Source organism: Sphaeramia orbicularis, chromosome 12 (genome assembly GCF_902148855.1).
Source record: "Sphaeramia orbicularis chromosome 12, fSphaOr1.1, whole genome shotgun sequence".
Classification (NCBI taxonomy): Eukaryota; Metazoa; Chordata; class Actinopteri; order Kurtiformes; family Apogonidae; genus Sphaeramia; species Sphaeramia orbicularis.
Genome location: NC_043968.1, coordinates 56,756,715 through 56,778,740, shown reverse-complemented (window position 1 = coordinate 56,778,740; position 22,026 = coordinate 56,756,715). Strand labels below are relative to the sequence as shown.

Here is a 22,026-nt window from a genome sequence, read left to right as displayed (position 1 = left end):
CATCCACGTAACCAGAGGAATGTCAGCAAAAAGCTCAACAAAACCAACTGTCGAAAACAGAACACAACTTAAACAAGCCCTTAAATGGGATAATATCTAAACCAAGTCGACAGTCTGAGACCAGTGTAGGTCATAAATAATTTAATTAAACAACAGACCATGACCCAAACTTTGCAGCGCTAAGTTAATGTTAAACAGATTCAACAGTACAAATATTATTTGTATACCGATGAAACTCACTGAACAAGACAAAGAATTGTTGCATTATGAAGCAGTGATCATGAATGTTGTCTTTCCTTTGCTGTTTTCTGGTCAGAACTTGTTTTTTTTATGAATTAAACTTCTGTTATTGGTGAATCCATGGTTTTGTGTTACATTGAAATGATTCTGACAGGAAACAAATGGGCCAGGGCTTAACAGACCTTCAGGGCTCAAGTTCTCCATAGGAAGGAACTGTATTTACCACATTTTATAGTGGTGAAAATATTCTAAATATAACCTGCACTTATTGATTTTTAGGTACCTTCAATATGTTTTGCTGTTGCTCCTGTTCACAGAAAACCCTCGTATGAATCAGAATAGGTGTCTTGTGATTCTCTGAAGATTATATTCTGTCCACACTAATATGGATATTTTAGAAAACAGACATTTATAGCTCTCATCTGTAGTATAGAGTTAGCTTTTGTATCTTCTTTCTGTATATTTTGTTCATTTCAGAATTCTAGCATTACTTAGGAACGCATGTGTATAAATATTTTATTCTGAAGCCCTTGCACAGTTCAGTTTCTTAAAATAAAATACAAATATCACAGTGTTATCGTTCTTATACAGTCCCCTTTTGCACGAAGTATCTTGTTGCTAAACTGAACTGAGCTGCTAAACTGATTTTCATTGTTCCTGTGACAGTGACAATAAAGATCTATTCTATTCTATTCTATTCTATTCTATTCTATTCTATTCTATTCTATTCTATTCTATCCTATCCTATCCTATTCTATTCATCTGTACGTTTGAGTATTTCATTCACATATAAACTGCATTTTTGGTCCAGCTAATTTGAAGAGTATACAAAAAAAGCCATTTAACACAAAAACAACCATAGCAAATACATGAAATGCATTTTTATTTTTAAACTATTTTAATCTTTGCAATTAGTCAGTAATTTACCTGCAGTGGATCAGAGTCATGCAGCCTTCTATTTACCCTGAGATCTTAATAATGGAGCAAAAAAATACTTGTGAGAGGATCCAAATAACATAAATATGAAGATATGGATGGAGGGAGGTAACATCTGTTTAGAAACTGATCTGTATTGATGTGGACAGGGTAGTAAAATAGAGGGGATGGTCTTCCTCTGGATAACATAACAGCCATCTTGGTTTATAGTACAACCAGTTGTAATTAGTCCTGCTTTTCTTCTAAAAGACTCGTGTGTTCACTGTAACAATACCCAGGAGCCTTGGATGCTGTTGCCATGGAGAGGAAACGAGCCAGAATCAGCTGAATTACTCAGAGCAGTTGTCAGTAATCAAGAAAACAATCATAGAATAGATGAAACACAGTTATCATCTTCATATTTTCTCGGTTCTGTGTGTAATCAGCATCTTCACTATATATCTTTCAACACTAGCGTACCATACCAGCTTCTTTATATTTAAGCCACTGTTTTACTGCTTCCCCACGCAGCTAATTATCAGTTTTAATGAGAACAATTCACACCTTTTCTGTGACTTTGTGGCGTTACTTCTCGTGGCAAAGTGAAGGGAACTAAAGCCAAAGACATAGTGGGAGGCAGAGACACACAATGAAGTCTGAGAGCAGTTTTTCTCCTGAGGAAAATATCTGGATGTTCCAGTTTCTCCAGCAGTGAGTCTAGTACATTGTCTGCTGCAGCTGGAAATGAGGTTAGAGAGACGAATGAGGCCGAACCGAACGTACTGCACTGAAAATCTAAAAAAAAAAAAAAACATGGCAAAAAGCTCCAGAAAGATGCAGAACTGGTGTTGTTTCTCTTTGGTTTTCAGACAGAACCACAGGGTAGATTCATAAATATCAGGTCATTTTAATAGAATAGTACAGATGTGTGTGGGGTTGATGGTGTCCTCCCCTCCTTAGGCTGTGTGTGCTTGCCCCCCGCCACACACACACACACACACACACACACACACCACCACCACCGCCACCCCCCATAGCCATGTTAATTTGAATTGATTCATATAAACTCAAAACGGATGGTAACTGTTACAAATACATTATTACAAATATTTAATTATTTAACTCTTTGTTGTATCGTGGCTGCCTCCACCGCTACCGCCACCACAATAATACTAACAAATTAGGCTACTGGTATTATTATTATATATTTTGTATTATTACAACAATTATTATTTTCTCCCTCACTCCCCCCTCTCCCTTTCTCACTTTCATTCATACTCCCCTCTTCCCCCTTTTCCCTATCGCCCCTTACCAAGCTATATTGTTTAGTTACTCTTTATATTTATGATCTTTATCATTGTAATATGATGTTGTCATTGTTGTTGTTTGTCATTACTCTGTCACTGTTGTTTTTGGTTTGTTTATTTGTTTGATTCTCCCTTTGTTTATGTGTTGTTGTTGTTGTTGTTCTTCTTCTTCTTCTTCTTCTGTCCACAATGTCTTGTTCAATCACTTGACAATCACTAATAAAAAAATATAATAATAATAATAATAATAATAATAATAATAATACTGTTCCTACATTAACATTGGTGTTTGTTGGTTTAAATGTTCCTCCTGTTCATGGAAAGACCATGTGATGATGAGCTTTTTTTTAATGGAAATTGCATGATCGATTGCTTATGGATGCAAGGTTGATAGTTTTTTTGCGTCAGTGGACAAAAACTCCATAATTACATTTTACTACATTCTAATTCAACTGGTTTGAGTGGACATGAGGTGTCTATATCTACTCCCTGTGTTTTCAAATAGTGTAAAATCTAACCTAAGACACAGTTTAGCAGGTGTTTTCATACAGGTAGGAGGGTTAAATGCATGAGTGACCAAACCGAACAATGACCTGGATGTGACGCCACTGCTCTGCTGTATGATTCAATACATAAGCTTAGAAAAGTGGCTTTGATTCTACCATCATATTTAATCTGTAGTTTTGGATTGAAAAGACAGAGAAAGGGGTATAAAAGAGGAGGGTCTTGGGTAGTGATTGCAGGTCCATAACTTAACATTACTTGTAGAAGAAAAGCTGTTTCAGCTTATTAATTTAAGGTCTCTGCAACAATAAATATTTTTAAATCATTATAATATTAAACTCATCCTGTGTCCTGTTCTTGTCATCATTTGCTGAAGTTGTTTTAACTTTATTTAGTTAATTTTGGTGTAAATACTGTATATTCACTGAACCCATGGTGCTGTGGCCTGACAGACGGAATAAAGAATCACCATGTAGTTACATTTTTGCGCCCTGTAGCCAATCAGAGTTGTTTCTATTTATTTGTTGTTCTCATGTGATTGGCTACTAGATGATGACCTTGAATGGAACACAGACATGTTCAGGACTCCAGAGTGAATATAAACCAGATTGTTAACCTGCTCCAAATGTCTGTTACACTTCTGTTTAGTCGCCTCTACCAGGGACTGTGGTTCACCAGAATATGAGTCCAAACAGGAGTTGTCTATGTAGTAATGTCAGACCCATTTCTAGGAGTTGTTTTGAGTTATATCAGGCACACGAAGTGTTCATGTGTTCATTAAAAAAGAAAAAACACTAAAATGCAGGCTGCTTTGTTGGCTCACCAGGTAGAAAACATCCAACATTGTACACTCTAAGAAATAAAAGGTTGGAATTTGTTTGATTTAATTAAAAATGTTATGCAACTTGTTCCACGACATATGGTTAGGGATGGGAATCGAAAACCGGTTCTTTTTGAGAACCGGATCCCAGTAGATCCCAGTAGTTGCCTGCCTGCTTAACGATTCTGCTCATTGATTACGCCTTCGTTGCACATGTGTGATGACGTCACACGTATGCTGCATTGTTTTGGTCAGAACGTAGCGAACATGGCGTTGAGACAGAAACAGTCTAAAAAGATGACACCAGGTCTACTTGTAACACTTGCAAAGCTTCCATGTCTTCAAAAGGGTGGAATCCCTCCAGTATGTTCAAACATTTGTCCACAGCATGTGATTCATTTACAGGAATGTCATGTAATTGATTCGCCACTTAGTGGCGCTTGTGAATCTAGCGGCAGAGTGAACACCACGCCGTCATCCGGGCCCAGTTCCAGTTCTGGTGCGGGCAACAAACATCGTACCCCCTCAAATACAAGTTTCCAAAGGTATGGGAAAGGAAATGAGGTGCACAAAAACAGGGGACAGGCGGAGTTGAACCGGTTCCACGTAGTAGAAATGTGGCAATAGAGGAATTAGTAAAGCGTCTTTAGTTTCACTTTCACTGTGTGACGCCCCCCCCCCCCAACCGGGTCTGGCATAATCTGTTATTATTATTTGTACATGTTGTATAAGTTATATTTTCTGTACAGAGATGGAAATATAAAAGACAGTTAATGCAAACACATCCGTTTGTACTCTGTTATTTGTTCACCTAATGAGAATCGATAAGAGAATCGATAAGGAATCGGATCGATAAGCAAAATTGATAATGGAATCGGAATCCTTAAATTCTTATCGATTCCCATCCCTACAGATGGTTATTTAAATCTAAAAAGGTGTTGCAGTTAATTGCAAAGATAACCTACTAATAACTCCAAAGTAATTGTGTCAATAAATCTACACACATTTCGTTGTAAATTTAGAGATGGGAAGTCCGATTCTTTTAACTAACTCGATTCTTTCGGTTCATTCGTCTGTTGCAAATCGATTCCCAATTGATTCATTAATTTAAAAAAATATCCTGCATCGATTCGGAATTGATTCGCAAAAGAAAAATGAACTGAAAGAATCAAGTTAGTTAAAAGAATCAGACTTCCCATAACTAAATTCACAACAAAATGTGTGTAAATCCAAACCAACACTGTTGATTAGAAAATGTAATTCTTGAGTTGTAACATTAAAGTGACACCTTTCTTTAGATTTATTGACACAATTACTTCGGATTTATTAGTAGGTTATTTTTGCAATCAACTGCAGCATCTTTTTACATTTAAATAATCATATTTCATGGAACAAGTTGCATAACATTTTTAATTAAATCCAACAAATTCCAACATTTTATTTCTTAGAGTGTGGTGGCCTTGGTTCAGCTGTAGCCTGAAGCTATTTGGTACACATCCATTCCTTACTTTGTTTACCCCTCCTTTTCTGTCTTGCTCCACTGAGTCTATCAAATAATTATTAACCTTTATTTAACCAGGAGAAAATGACTTGTAGAAATTAAAAATCTGTTTTGCAAGAGTGTCCTGGCCAAGACAGCAGCAGCAGAAGTTACAAAAATAGAAATTACAGCCATACATCCACACTGAAAACATACATAAAACATAGAATAAAACTCAGTACATAAAACTCCATACAAAAAACATACATACAGAACAACACCACCCATAATTTAAAAGGTACTGAAAGTATAATCAACAATGTTCCTTAAAAGCATCCCAAAGCAGAGCCTGATTCAATCAGTTATAAAAACATCTACATCCAGATTTATCCTTTTCTCATTAATTTACAATGACTTTAAATGTATTTAAAGAGACCAGCTCCTTCATTTTATCTCCTGTAAGTTTCTCTAGGAAATGAGAGCAGAACATTTAAATGCTTTCTTTCCAGGTTCAGTTCTGACTTTCAGAACACATAGACTATAATTATTCAAGTCGCTCCAACAGATGTAGACAAGTAAAAACTATTAGACAGAACTTTAGTGTTCCCTTGAACAAAGCCTGCATTTCCTCTGGCAGTAGTAGGATTCAAACTAACTTGCCCAAAGAGGCTGGAGCCTTAATTCAGCACCTTAGACTGTTAAGCTGCGCTACCTTATGATAGAAGCAGACCTACAAATACATTTATAAACAAAAGTATACCAGTATTTCAGTCTGCATGTAAAAAGTTCTGTTCTAGAGCTTGAGAGTATAAAACACAGTGACGAGTGTGTGTTTTGAGGTTTGTAACTAATAAATACTGTGATGAAGGATTCATATAAATAACATCCAGCACAAACATGAAAATAAACACAAAATGCCCAAAAAAAAAAAAAATTGGCTATGCACACAAATGTCTAACTGCTGATGCCTCTTGTGTGATGAAGCAGTGCAAACAGATGCCATCTCAGTGTGAATATACCTGAATACACTCTGATTTCAGGATGAATTTGGGCACCACAGGAGGGATGTTGGCCTGATAGAAGATGGTGTGAGAGACGCACTGCAGCAGAGGCTCTACAGGAGTTACACAATGCAAGATCACCCCCCGACCCAAGAAACTGTGGTTAAATAGCAGAAACACCACTCCCGGACCAACCTGAAACACACATAAATCATTAACATTTACTACAAGAGCAGGTTGCTTAAATATGCACTGGAATAAGAACAAAAAGTAATCCTAACAGTGTTTTCTGCAGTCAATTACTGCAATTAATTTGACCGTGTCCCTTAGTGGTAACACTGAGTTTTAAATGAATCTGCTTTTCAGTAGAAATGCTCTGTTATTGATCAAATACTGCTGTATTTTCTCTTCTCCTGAAGCTCAAAGATTAACAGAGCTTTCCGCTGCTATCTTAAATAAAACAAAAGATGAATATGTGATGAGACAGATGTTAAGGCGCTTCATTTCCCTCAAGTTTTCACAGTTAATCTGCCCCCGGTCTCATTTTCTTCCAATGATTAAAGTAGACAACCATGCAAGGTACTATGTTATTCTATAAATATTGAGGTGGTTAACCTCAAGCTTTTATATAGAGGATTATGTGACAGTAACACATTAAATAATATTTAAAAGACATAATAAAGTACATATAAAATAGACATAAAGGACAAAGCTCTGAAGAGGGAAGTGAGGAAAACATCTTAAATTGATATGAAATACATAAAATCTGCAGCTATATCTATTTTTTCTACTCTAAAATGGTCAAAAATGACATAAAAGTGTTGTTGGAGTGTTTAGAAGAAGGAGTTCTAATGTTATATGCATTGTGTTGATATGAACAAAATTTATTCACAGCCAGAGGGAGCTAGAGGGAGTAGTCAGTCACTCTACTGGTCTCCCATGATGAAGAAAACTAGCACCAAGGTTGAGCTGAAAATGAGAACTGGTTAGAAACAACTTTCAGATTCATCAAAAAGAAGCGATAAAAAGAGAAGCATTGCCACTGTTTTCTCCACTGAACACAGCTCCAAATGAAAACAACGGAGTTTGATGAGTGTTTCTTCTGCACTGGTGAGTTTGATTATGAGGCTTATGAAGGTATAAAATTATTATGGGATGTTATTATCTTTGCTAAGTTGCCATTTGTCAATTTACGGTTCAGAATAAACTGTGACAGTTCTGACTCTGTTTGGACGATTCCAAACAGATCTTTAGTTCAGCTACTGACAACACAAACCGAACCAAAAACAGAGGTGGTTTGTAGTTTTACTGTGGCTGTTTTCAGTCTAAAAACAGAGCTAAACTAACAGCTATAATGTAAACTATCAGCTGACGCAGCACATGAAGATTATAAGAGACAGTGTTATTTTGAGTCACTGTCAAAATAAGCAGCCGTGAGGTTTAATTTGAAGAAGAAAACTTATTGATACCATAAGAAAAATAGTTATAAAAAATGATATCACATAATAACTTTATACCTTCATAACCCTCATAATCAAACTCACTTGTAGGGATGGGAATCGAGAAGCGGCTCTTTTTGAGACCCGGTCCCCAGTAGCTCAATTCCTTGGAATCGTTTTCCTGCCTGCTTAACGATTCTGCTTATCGATTCCGCCTTCATTGCGCATGCGAAATGATGTCACGCAAATGCTGCATTGTTTTGGTCAGAACGTAGCCAGTATGGCGTTGAGGCAGAAACAGTCTAAAAAGATGAGACCAGGGCCACTAGTAACACTTGCAAAGCTTCCATTTCTTCAAAAGGGTGGAATCCTTCCAAAATGTTCAAACATTTGTGATTCATTTACAGGAATGTTACATATTTGATCTGCTACTTAGCGGCACTTGTGAATCTAGCGGCAGAATGAACACCAGGCTGTCATCCAGGCCCAGTTCTGGTTCCAGTGCAGGTGTGACAGGTTAAAATGCCTTATTTTTTTGTAATTTAAAAAGCACATTATTTCTTTGAGATGTCATTAATGGATTACTAAGACATCTGTTTGTTCTCAGGTATTGTTACAGTTTTATATAAATTGGTACAGGGTTAGTATAATTACATTTTTATTTAATTAATAAGGGAAAATATGGGTTCATATAAATTTAATTTTACATTTAAAAGTGCAGTAATTAAAATCGTACATATTTTGTTTAAAACTCAAATGTATTTAAATTTTTTTTTTTTTTAAAACAAGTAATGTGCAGTTTGTTCAATGTTTCGTGCCTGATTGATTTATACTGTCTAGAAGGAAATACTGGTGCACATGTGTGCCGTTGAGGTGAGTGTTGTTATGGCGGCTGTTGAATAAACATCGTAGGAGTGAGACAAACGCAGCGAGTTCGTTGTTATTTCAACACCACATACAGCGCAGCCAATTCCCTCAAACGTCCGGGCGGAGAGCACAACATGGGCAACAAACGTTGTACCCCCTCAAATACAAGTTTCCGAAGGTAGGGGAAAGTAAATGAGGTACACAACAACGGGAGTCTGGCCGAGTCGAATGGGTTCCACGTAGTGGAAATGCGGTAATAGAGGAATTAGTAAAGCGTCCTTAGTTTCACTTTCACTGCACACACCTCCCGCCCCGCCCCGCCCCCCCAAACCTGGCCCGGCATCATCTGTTATTTTTATTTGTACATACTGTATATGTTATATTTTCTGTGCAGAGATGAAAATATAAAAGACAGTTAATGCAAACACACCTGTTTGTACTCTTTTATTCCCTCACCCAATGAGAATCAATAAGGAATCGGATCGATAAGCAAAATCAATAATGGAATCGGAATTCCTAATTCTTATTGATTCCCATCCCTAGTCACTTGTGTAGAGGAAACGCCGATATTTCAGCATCAAACTTTCCGAGTGACTCAATACTCCCTCTCGTGGTTACATACATCCTCCAGCCTGTCATTGTCAATTAATGCAGTTCGTATCTCTACAATCCAATACATTGGGATCTTTAGCATGTCAGAACATTTCATTTTAAACACAATAATGATCATTTTAGGTCATTTTTTTCATATTTGAGGGTAAAGGTACTGCATACAGGCAGTGCTATGAGAGTTACCAATGTGACTCTTTTGCATCATATCATGTTATTTCCTCTGTAGAAACAGCCTTCCTCCCCCTGTATTTACCTCACAGTGGTATTGGTTGGCATTTTATGCAACTGAAATTATTACATTTATTTACATATCTGGAACAGAAGTGGAAGATTTTTAAGAAGTAGAAGTTTAGGTGAATTTAAAAGTTAATATAAGTTGCTGTTTTCTACATGAATGGAAGTGAAGGAAGCCTTGATATGATGCAGCTTTTGTAGACTGCTTTTTTTTGCAGACGCTCTAAGAAAGAAGTTACCAATGCAGGAAGTTAAGACACATCAGTGAACCAACATAAATGTCCTCACTTCCAGGACGGCGCTATGGTAATGACCTTCTGAAAAGTGAACAATGAATGTCTGCAGGGAAAGTTTCAAAACTTTGAAGAAATAGATCTATAGTATTGAAAACAGACTGATCACATGGACACTAACATTGAACAAACACAACATTCAGAATAAGAATGGGATGTGTGCAATATAATCATGTGTAATAGTGACAATGGGGTATTTATAATAAAATCATCTGCAAACCTTAATCAGTTTTTGCTTAGTGGCTGCCTTGGTCCCCCTGGTTTTTGTCTGTTTGTGCACACTATGTGCTGTTGCTTGTTTTTCTTTTTGTATGTCTCAGTTCAGTAATGGTTATCTTTAAGTGTTTTTTTTTGTTTTTGTTTTTTTTTTACCTGCCAAAGGGACTCAAGATGGAAATTAGCCATATTGATATAGTCTCTAGTATTTACATGTAATTGTTCATTAATACAAACTTTCTCATTTTCAAAAATAAATAAATAATTCATTCATTCATTCAAGAATGGCTCATATAATAAGTTCAATCACAACAGACTTTTCCAATGAGAAATATCTGTCCATGTCTGATAATAAACATTAGCCATGACTTGATCTGATTTTTTCTTTGTTTATGCTCATGTGTAACTCGTGTGGGGGTCGTATTAGGTCACATGATGAGTTTCCAGGACAGACAGAAAAACTGTGGCAGCAAATCTAAACTAGCCTGTGGCTGATACAAGTCATTTTGTTCAAGACTTTGAGAGATTTAAGGGACATTAAACATCTCAGTGATCAAAATATTTGTGATAATAGACAAATATTTCCCAGAACACACTGTGGGACAATCTTTTTCATCATAATAATAAAACTATCGGAGTCAACTTGCTCTTCTTTCATATTTCTAGCAAAATTACAAATGATTTTGCCCATTGAGATCAAGTGTAGACAGGTCATCACCTTCATTTCAGTCTCAGTCTGACTCTGTGCCAGCTTTCAGAATCATTTAGTGAGAACTGGGTTAAATAGCCTCGTTTCACTTGATAGTTTTACATGATTATGTTTAAAGAAAAACAGCTCTGAACCCTGATACTGTTACAATGTGTTAATGGATTAATTGACCACATTGTTCATTACTGTGTTAAATAAACAGACTCACTTGTCTCGCCACCACGTTGACATCCAGCAGATGCCAGTGAATCCCAAACAGAGTCAGAGCGTGTTTCACCAACATCCGAGAGCAGTGTCTGTTCGGCTCCGGCTCTGGTTCCCATTGAACCTGAAGGCAACACACGGACATTGGCATTTAGACACAAATACACACAGTTTCAGATACACAACACAACTCTGTGAATAAAAAAACAGATTTGACCTTTTTAAAACTTGTAACTGCAGATAAATTATTTACTTCTAATGTAGAAACATATTTTGCATTTTCCCCACACAGCAGAGTATTAGTATCATAGCATCAGTCAGTCATGATCCAAAGACTTGGTAATGACACAAATTGACTCTTTGCAGTAATGTGATTTATTTATTCATTCATTCATTTTCTGAACCCACTTTACCCTCACTAGGGTCACGGGGGTCACTTGGAGCCTATCCCAGCTACTTACAGGCGAAGGCGTGGTACAGCCTGGACATGTCACCAGTTCATCACAGGGCTGACATATAGAGACAAACAATCACTCTCACATTCACACCTATGGACAATTTAGATTAACCAATTAACCTATTAGTGCATGTCTTCTGGATTGTGGGAGGAAGCTGGAGTACCCGGAGAAAACCCACACAGACACAGGGAGAACATGCAAACTCCACACAGAAAGGTCCCACCCCCGTCGACTGGTGTTATCGAACCCAGGACCTTCTTACTGTGAGGCACGAGTGCTAGCCACTGCACCACCGTGTCACCCAATGTGATTTATTTACCAATAAAAGTCCTTTGAAACTAGTAAATTTCTTCAAAATAATTGTCGTTCAATTCACTTCCGCAAATGGATGCCCAGGACATTAATCCATTTCCTTCATCTACAGTTTATTTGACTGTTGTTTGTTTTCATATCCAACTCATTCTGTAAAGCCCTGTGAGGCAACCTTGTTGTGATATAGGGCTCTACAAACAAAATTGAACTGAATTGAACTTCACAAATGTATGGAAGAAAATCTAAAAAAAAAAAAAAAAAAAAAAAAAAAACTTAAGCAGCAAAGTTTGCAAAAACAAAATGCATCACTGTCAAAACTTTTGCCCACGACTGCATTTTAATAAAATTGTATTAGATATTAAAGATAAAAACTGTTTGTGGACATTTATTATTATATATTGATTTTATGTTTGTGGATCAACAACTTCAGTCTCAAAGTTTCAGAAAAACTTTGCTACATCTTATAAGGAAAATTGAAGAAATTCACTAAGAAATAACTGAACTTCAGTATTTAAGGGCATAAATTGGTCTTTTTTTAAACCATGTACATTAAATTTGATGTAATTATTTTAAACATTACATTTCTTGTGAAGAGACTGAATAAGGATACATGAAAATAGAGAATTAATTGCCATTTAAAATTTGATGTAAAAGTATGAGTTTGCAGTTGTGAATTCATGAAAATTGTTGATATTTAGTCATTTTTATTCAAATAACCCATAGATATGCAATGTATGATCCCTTAAAGTTATATTTAAATGATGATATTTTGCATTTGTGCTTATATACTTTTAGTAATACTCAGTATTGGTTCATGTATTTTACACTATACCATCAATACTATACAGTGGGAATAACTGAATACATCTTAATGGAACAAATGTGAAAATGTAGGGTGTAAATGTAGGTCAGTGATTCTGATTCATAAGTCATAGACGGCCTTGTTGGACCTAAAGGACCAACACTGGTACTACTGCTTTAACCTTCTAATTAATTATGCAACAACTTCAGCTCTGTTCATCTTATTGCCTATTTTCCACCTCTGGCTCTCATTTTGTAAAGTAGCAGTAAATATATGAAAGAAAAGCTGTAATTTAATAATGAAATAGGTTTGAAAATGTGTTAAAAGCAGGAGTATGTCTTAAAATCTCCATACCTTCCAGTCATGTCTCATAAACTCCCAGGTTTTGCTGTTTGTGTAGCGTAAATCAACTCCGCTGATCATCCCAGGTGTGTGCAGGTGAGCCAGGTGAGCCACGTCAGCTGCATTTTCAGGAATCTCCTACAGGATGTACAGACCCAAAACTTTTTTGGTGTATACTTTCAAATTAATTTCTTTTACATTAGATTACATTACATTGGATTAGGTTAGATTAGATTAGATTAGATTAGATTAGATTAGATTAGACTTTTTTTTATCCCACAATGGGGAAAATCACCAGTCAAGGCAGCAACAGAATAAAGTGCAAGAAAAAAAAATGTGCATGCAAAAGACAAACAATATTGCAAAATAATAATAGCAGAAATAAACACTCTACAGGCAGACAGCCATCCTTCAGGAGTCTGGGTCTGCTCGAGGTTTCTGCCCATTAAAGGGAAGTTTTTCCTCGCCACTGTCCCCAATCACAAGTGTTTGTTCCTGAAGGATTCTGTTGGGTCTCTGTAAACTTAATTTGATTTGATTTGAATTGATAAAGCACTTTGTGACTCTGTCTGTGAAAAGTGCTCTATAAATAAAATTTACTTACTTTACTTACAGGCTATATTTACATAAGAGTAGAATTGCAATATGTCAGACATTTTTATTCTTATTCTTTTTCTCATTCTTATTTTCCTCTGCATTTTCACTATTTTATATTTAATTTACTGATCATGTGGAAATTCATAAAAGCTCAGAGTAAATTCGAAGGTTATTGTATCAAAAGAAAGAAAACTGATGAAAATTGTCCTTTCTATGGCCTGTACTTTTTCCTGATGATACCAATCCATTTTTGTCACACACCAACTTTAAGGTACTTATGTCTAAAGCAAATTATGATTTAGATAATGTTTCCAAATGGTTTGTACTAAATACATGATCTCTTAATGTTAAAAAATCCAATTTTATCTCATTTACATAAAAAAATATTGCAATAAAATTGCAATATTTTACATCTGTTTATCCATAGGATATGACCCAATTACTCAAGTTTCATGAAAAAGTTTCCTTGGAGTCTTGATTGATGAAAATTTGAGCTGGAGGAGCTACATTCACTTTGTATGAAAATAGCAAAGTCTATTGGCATCACTGGTAAAATGAATCGATTCCTTCATCAGAAGTGCCTCCTAACTCTTTATTATAGCTTAATTTATCTGTGTCTCATATATTGCAATACAATCTGGGAAGCAACTTATCCTACCCATCTTTCTAAACTTTATATGCTGCCAAAGAAATTCTGCAGGATGGCTACATTTAGTGACTTGGCTGTTCACTCAGCCCCTCTTTTCAAACAGCTCCATATCCTCTCAGTTTTTACTTTAAATAAATACCTTATCTGTATATTTCTTCACAAAATCTGGATTCAACCTGCTACACATTCTTTGCCTTGTAAAGCCTTCTTCCAATTTGACAGAGATGTACACAACTTCCATACAAGACATGCCAACTGGCTGCATCTGCTAATGGGCCGTACTGGACATGGTCAGTTCTCTCAGAGTGTCAGGGAGCCTCAGCTGTGGAAAAGTTATATTCAAATTGCATCTCAGTCTACTTCACCTGGTCATAAGTATAAGCTTAGGAAACGTACTGTATGATTAAACAAATTTAAATTTTCCTTATACATACACTCTCCCACCCTTACACGCATTTACACATACTCTTTCTTTTATTCTTTTATATTTTGTTATAATTTGTCTATTATTTTTATTGACTTTCTTTATGCCAATGTTGTAATGAGGTGAGATGAATTTTCTAAACCCCATGGGGTTTTCTGATCTCACCGGCACAATCTGTTTCTTTGCTTGTACTAAAGTTTGATTTGTTATTGTGTGCAAAATAAGTAAATAAAAGAAAGACTTTTTCAGCAAAATATATCATAAAGACAAGCATCTCCATCCACTGCCAGCGATCCAACTCCATGGGTTTTACTGGTGAATCAATGTTGTAGAAGATGACAGTGTTTCCATGTTTGCTACAGAGCCTCTAAACATCCAAATGGGTCATATCTGATGACCATGAAAATATAATGTATTTTACACCAATTATTTACATGTATTGATAGGATTAGGGGATCAGATGTTATTAAACAGTTAAACCAGTAGATGCTTTTGGCTGAAAGTGGACGTTTAGGCCTTTGAGGGTCAAAGTTTGCTGACATGAACTTAGTTTTAAAATTTTTCAGGCCATTTTTAATACATAAATTTTGAAAATTGTTTAAAGTGCATTTTACATTTTTGCATTTTACCTCAAAAATTACAAAAAAATGGCAAAGTAGTTACTGGTTCATTTCTTTTTGCTGACTGTTCTTCTGTGTACTTGTTTCTGTACAGACCTTTTGGAGATCATGAATATCTGAAGGACATGCTACACTAAACATCCTCCTGTTCATACACACACCTGTATGTGAGCATTGATAAAATGTTCAGTTCTTCCCCGATAGACCCACTCCCCATTGGTGATCTCCTGCTGTTCTGGGATGTCCCACTGAGGATCTTCTCCATCACAGTGGAACCAGACCAGTACCTGACCGTTCACCTCACAGCTGGGCCAGCAACGAACACCGGCAAACTCTGGCACTGAGGGAAACATAACAGCAAAATGAGGCACTTCAGTCTGTGAGATGACCATACATCCAAGGAGAGATGTTATCACCACAAACATCATTGTATCAGTCAAAATTATCATCAGGATCAATGTCAGATCATTGGTTCTTTGAGGTTAAAGCCTGGATTTTGAATGAAAGTGAATAAAAGCAGATGATCATATGTGGTTTTTGATTATTTGTAAAACATGTACTTGGTCAAAAACATGTCAATGAGGTAAAAGACATGACAAGATGAAGACAAAACAAGACAAAAATGAAATTAGTCAAAAATAAAACAAAAGATCAAATAAAAGCATTGTTGTCACGCCACTTAGAATTACAGTAAGAAGAGATATTTACACATTAATTTATGCAAAAATTTGTATGAAATAAAAATATCTTGAAACAAGTGGTGCCAGGCACAACAAACCCCACCCCTCGCACGTATTTTGTTCACAAGTAAATAGAAAAAAATAAAAGATGTTAAAAACTCATAAAAAATTTGAACTTTGACCTACCTTTTCCAAAATGTAATGAGATCTATTCTGAGTCACTGGCAATCTATAACCCAATTTGATATGAATTGAACTAATAGTTTTGCAGCTAAAGTGTTAACAAACAAAGAAACAAACCAAACCAAAAACAATACCCCTTGCCTCCCCTTCGGGGGACAGGGTAATTATCATGATATAGTAAGTGAAAACCTGTCTCTGTTTATCTACTCAGAGTGGAAAATGTGGCATTAATGGTCAAATCTGTGTGTTTTGGAAATATTTTGTACAATGTACAGTGAAACAAACACTAATATGTTCATTTTATTGAAAACGAAGCGGCAGATTCATGAGAGTGAGTCTGTTTTTTACAACACAATATTTTCTACACTGACCTTCCCAACCATAACTTTACCCTGAAACAATCCTATGTTATCGATTTGTCCACAGAAACAACACCAGAGGTTAAAGGAGAATAAAGCAGGTGTGTGATTGTAGGGCGGTTATCAGTGGGTGATTATGAAAGAATAAGGATATCAGTGAAGCTAAACCTATGGTGTTTGTATGTTTCTTAGTAACGTGGCTTTTTCCATCCCTTATTTTCAGTCATGACCTTAAAAGCATTTTTTAACTTAAACTGTGGTATTCTGTGTCTTTACTTTCACACACTGTTGTTTTGGGGTGTGTTGGAATCACTTCACTCCAACACAGATGTGGTTATTCAGGTTTAAGGACTGGTTGTCAGCTTATAATCATTTACATCAAAATCAACAAAGCGAGTGAAAGCATGACTGACTGGGAGTGCACATCAGGGTTACAGCCAATCAAACTCAAGACACTCAAACCAAAACTTAACAATCTCAGTTCCCCCGGATGAACAGTCACATATGCTGGTATCAGTTTCTCACTCTAAACATGGGATGATTTCCTTTTTGTTGACTCTGAAACACTTACTACACTAAACACACCTTGGTCTAACCCTTTATTGGGCAAGTGACATTCGACCAATCAGGAGAGACCTGGAACACATCCAACACCCTGTTTTCTGTGAAGTCAGAAAAAGACACTCATGCGGCTCAGCTAACTGTACATTTCCGATCAAAACATCAAAATCAATCATGTTAAGCAGATGAAACTCACACACTTTGTGTTAAATAGTTGTGCTATGTCACAGGTGTCAAAAATGTGGCCCAGGGGCCAAATCTGGCCCGCCAAAGAGTCCAATCCGGCCCGCGAGGTTGAATTTGTGAAATGCAAAAATTACACTGAAGATATTAACAATGACTGGTGTCAAAATCGTTTTAATTCACGTTCCATATACAGACACATACAGTCCAATTAGAGTTCAAGTAGGTCAGAACTAGTAAAATATTATCATAATAACCTATAAATAATGACAACCCCAAATTCTTTCTTTGTGTTTTTTGGTGTAAAAAAGTAAAACTACTTGAAAATGTTTACATTACCAAACTTAACTTTTACAAAAAACGTGAATAACCTGAACAAATATGAACAAAGGGAAATGTCTTAAGAAAAGTAAATGCAATTTTACCAATATTCTGCCTGTTACTAAATGTTTTGTGCGATTGTAATGCACATGTGTAAATGATAAACTGATAAACTGAGGCATAATATTGTTAAAATTGCAGTTGTTTTTCTTAAGATGATTCAAGTTGTTCATGTTATTCAGATTTTTAAGGAAACTTTGTAGATGTAAACATTATCATAATATAATTTTACTTTTTTCACTGTTATTATTTTACTTGTCCAGCCCACTGGAGATTAAATTGGGCTGAATGTGGCCCCTGAACGAAAATGACTTTGACACCCCTGTGCTAAGTGATGACATACAGTATGTGGAGTTTGTGGATGATTTAGTAAAATCAGTGAAATTACAGCATGGCAAATTTGGCCGCCACATTGATCATAAGCCCAGTTCACTTGAAAATTGGAGTTAATTGAGGTAATTTGGCATGTCTGCTTTTGGACATATGCCCGATGCATCTAACAAGCTATATTTACTGCATTTTCTTTACAAATAAGGGAATACTACTGAGGACATCATGTTTAATGTTGACAAAGGTTTTTTATAACACTATACAGTGATTCAGAGAGAATTTTAACCCATTTATAGACACTTTTAAGCTATAAATAGTGAATGAGTGATTTTTGTCAATTTATGACCTTATAACACTTTTATTGCATGTGTTTAATTTTTAACAACTGTCTGCTCAGATGTTTTATTGCAAGAGGACTGTTGTCATGCCAGCCCACCCTGCCATCAGTGATGATGACGAGTAGGAGGATGACGATGTCCAATTGTTACTGGACTAAGGTTGAAATTTTGAATTTCAGAGTATTTCAATGAGTGTCCTGTAAAGGGTTAATATCTCCTGTTACCGGTTACACCAACTCTTGGTTGAAGAGCCTGTTTCTATTGAATCTGCACTTCCTCCTGTCATCACTGGCTGTTGTGTCACAAAAACACAAGATAACACAAGATGCATTCCCATCGTGTTTTAATATTGTCTTTGAAATGTCAGAAAAAAGATCCATAATACTAGATAAGCCCTAGTAATTGTTGTTCACACGAGACTGACCAATCAGTGATCTGCATTATGTTACATCATGTTCAGTATCACTCTGACTCATTCGGAACCTCAGTGATGGTGATACTAGACATAAAATCTGCTAATACCTGCCATCCCTGCTCTTGGATGACAGAAATGTAAAAAATAAGGTAAGCTGAGCTGATACAGTCAGTGGAAAAGTGGAGTAAAGTCTTTAAGAACTTGTGACCAGACCAGACCAGACAAGACAAGACAAGACAAGACAAGACAAGACAAGACAAGACAAGACAAGACAAGACAAGACAAGACAAGACAAGACAAGACAAGACAAGACAAGACAAGACAAGACAAGACAAGACCAGACCAGACCAGACCAGACCAGACCAGACCAGACCAGACCAGACAAGATAAGATAAGATAAGATAAGATAAGATAAGATAAGATAACTTATGAAATAAGATATAAATATATCATATATATAATATATATATATAAATATAAGCAAAAAGTTCAAGAGTGAAATAGGGAGAGAAAAAAAAATGCAGTATCTGCTACTTATATTACAATATATGATAATGCTGCATCTCTATTCCCAGAATGTAAACCTGATCTTCAAAATCTAGGCCTTACTACAACTAGTTCTATGTATAGAATTTACCAAAAACTAAAAGTAATTGTGCTAAATTTGCAGCAGTAAAGAGCTCTGCTATTGTATACTACTATGTATATGTATACAAGCAAGGAATGGATGAACATGTGAATATGAAGTTGGAGATTGCTACTTAAACACAAGCTGTAATTAAAAATAAAGTTGTCCTCCGAAAAGGGGTGGTGGTGGTGGCGGGATTAAGGAAAAAAAAAAAACTGCCATTGTGTAACATATGATTTCAGGTTGGTTCCATTAAACATACTTTTACTACATTGCCTGTATAGTTTAACTGGTGAAAGCTCTTAAAAAGTTACCATTTACCTTCAGTTCATACCTTTTTGTGCATATGGGATCTTCACACATTTGCCATCGTTACCCTGGAACTGCCATCCATGAAATGGGCACTCGATGCAGTTTCCCACTACTTGACCTCCCACAGCCAGATTTGCTCCCAGATGAGGGCAGTAGGCGTCCAGAACATAGGCCTTGTCATCCTGACCCCGAAACACCACCACCTGTTCACCTACAAGGTCCAGGACACACAAGTTTTATTTAGTCTGGAAGCAGTGGGCAATAAAATGAGGGAGGATAAATGTTAATGCTGGATTTCAAGGTTTAAAGAAGTGAATTAAGGCAAATGCCTGATATATGTCACTTAAGTATTGACTGGAAGTCTGACCTTTTAAAATGACTGTAATTGTAAACATAGTGGTTTAAAGGGACCAGTTCCCAAACATCCCTTTTCTCTATCCTCAGGACCCAAATCTACACAAATAAAATCATGATTTCTCAGATTTCCACCTTCAAAAAATAACAATGAGCCTGTTTACATGCACACTAATACTCTGATCATTATCATTATCCGATTTCTGGGGCTTTCAGATTAATATATAAATACATACAATACATAGAAGTGATCATATAAACAGCGTAAACATATACGCATATAAACAGGAGTAATCTAATTAGAAGAAACCACAACCTTTATTTGTCAGTACCAGTATATTATACATGCTGACATGCAACACACACCAAAAGTGACATTAATCAAGAATCAAAGTCAGTTTTATTGTCAAATAGAATATGACTATAAACATAGAATGGGAGATATTAACATTTCATATTATTGCTTTGAATTTGATTGCCTTGATGATGGGAAACTTCTCTGTGACCCACTTTTGCTGATAAAACCGGATCCATTGTTTTCATTGCAAAGTTTTATGATGAATTAGATCACAAGTGTCAAACATGCGGCCCGGGGGCCAAATCTGGCCCGCCAAAGGTTCCATTCTGGCCCACGGGATGTGAGTGCAAAAATGAACCTGAAGAGTTAAGGTTGTCAAAAATCCTTTTGATTCAGGTTCCACATACAGACCAATGTGATCTACAGTAAAAATAACAACACAATAACCCATAAATAATGACAACGACAAATCTTCTTTGTGAAAAATTATGTGGAAAAAATTTAAGTGAAAAAAATAACATTACACTGTGAAAAGATTTACATTTACAAAACTATTCATTCACAATAAAATGCAAATAAATACATAAATAAAAACAAAGATGAACAACCCCAAATGTGCAATTTTAACAGTATCCTGTCTGTTACTAAATGTTTTGTGCATTTATGGATCCACTATGATCTGTAGTTGTGATAATAATAATAAGAGAAGGAATATTGTAGAAATTGTTAAAATTTTAGTTCCAAACTCCAAAATTTTAACAATATTTTGCCTGTTACCAAATATTTATGTAACACTGTGTGTAAATGTACATGTATAAATAGTAAGTCCAGGCATAATATTGTTAAAGTTGCACTAATTTTTCAAATGAAATTTCTGTTTTTTCAGGTTATTCGCATCTTTTTTGTAAAATGTAAATATTTTCATCATTTAATTTGGGTTTTTTTGTACTAAAACAAAATGAAAAATTTGGATTTGTCATTATTTATAGGTTATTAAGTCATTATTTTACTGGTCTGGCCTGCTTGAGATCAAATTGGGCTAAATATGGCCCCTGAACCAAAATGAGTTTGACACCCCTGAATTCGACACTGGTTGGTGGTTGGGCAAATTTCAGAGCCTGTGATACGTCATCCAACCATTAGGGTGTGTCTGACATATTTCAGCTTCACTTGAGACAAGTTTTCCCAACTATTTATTAGTCAAGACCTAAAAAAAATAATTTTATGTCTCAAAGGGACCCAGATTCTCAAATATACATCAATGACTTGCCATGAAACTTTCATTTTTGCAGCATCCTTTAGACTTTTTACTCTTTCATATTATTTTAGTGTTGTTACTTCTTTCATGTCAATTACGTTGCTTTTGCCTTGTTGTATCTGTTATGAATCTGACCTTTCATCTACAATTACACACTTGGAAATAAGAAAATTAATGAATGCGTGATATTGTTGTTCAAAAACAGCTGGCAACCCAACAAAAACAGCTGCGGCCCATTGTGATTCCTGAGCCACAGATTATTAATGAACTGGATTCAAAGATGGTGATTATGGAAAATGAATGCAACTGTGCAATAATTGTAAAAGGTTTGTTTTTCATATTATGAAACAGTTTTGAGGCTATTTAATGTCATAAAATGGTATAAAAACCAAATAAATTCTTTGTATCTTCTCCCCTTGTAGACTGTAGTTGTAATGCACCTCTGTATTCCCTTGTTTTTGTAATCATTTGCTGTTCAACACTCTTTGTGAATGTACATATGTTACCTGGTTATCTATGATCCCTGACATTCATGGATCAGCTTCAACACCCTGTGTCAGTAGTGTGATTAATTTCATGACATTCTATGATTTTTGGATCATTTTTGTTGTGTTTGGATCGATGACTGGAGGAACTGATCAATAGTAGCATCAATATAAAATCATCTATATACTTAAGACTGGAAAATGAGTTTAATTACA

General features: G+C 35.8%; 1 protein-coding gene across 1 annotated transcript in view; it reads right to left on the bottom strand.

The window, feature by feature from the left end:
* Positions 1 to 22,026, bottom strand: part of LOC115429875 (cholesterol 7-desaturase) — a 31,900-nt gene that overhangs the window by 1,874 nt on the left and 8,000 nt on the right. The window contains exons 2-6 of the mRNA XM_030149672.1: positions 19,438 to 19,626; positions 15,207 to 15,385; positions 12,768 to 12,893; positions 10,846 to 10,965; positions 6,286 to 6,462 (exon numbers count right to left, since the gene is read on the bottom strand). Of these exons, the coding sequence (XP_030005532.1) occupies positions 6,286 to 6,462; positions 10,846 to 10,965; positions 12,768 to 12,893; positions 15,207 to 15,385; positions 19,438 to 19,626 (791 nt within the window). The remainder of the gene's footprint in view (positions 1 to 6,285; positions 6,463 to 10,845; positions 10,966 to 12,767; positions 12,894 to 15,206; positions 15,386 to 19,437; positions 19,627 to 22,026) is intronic.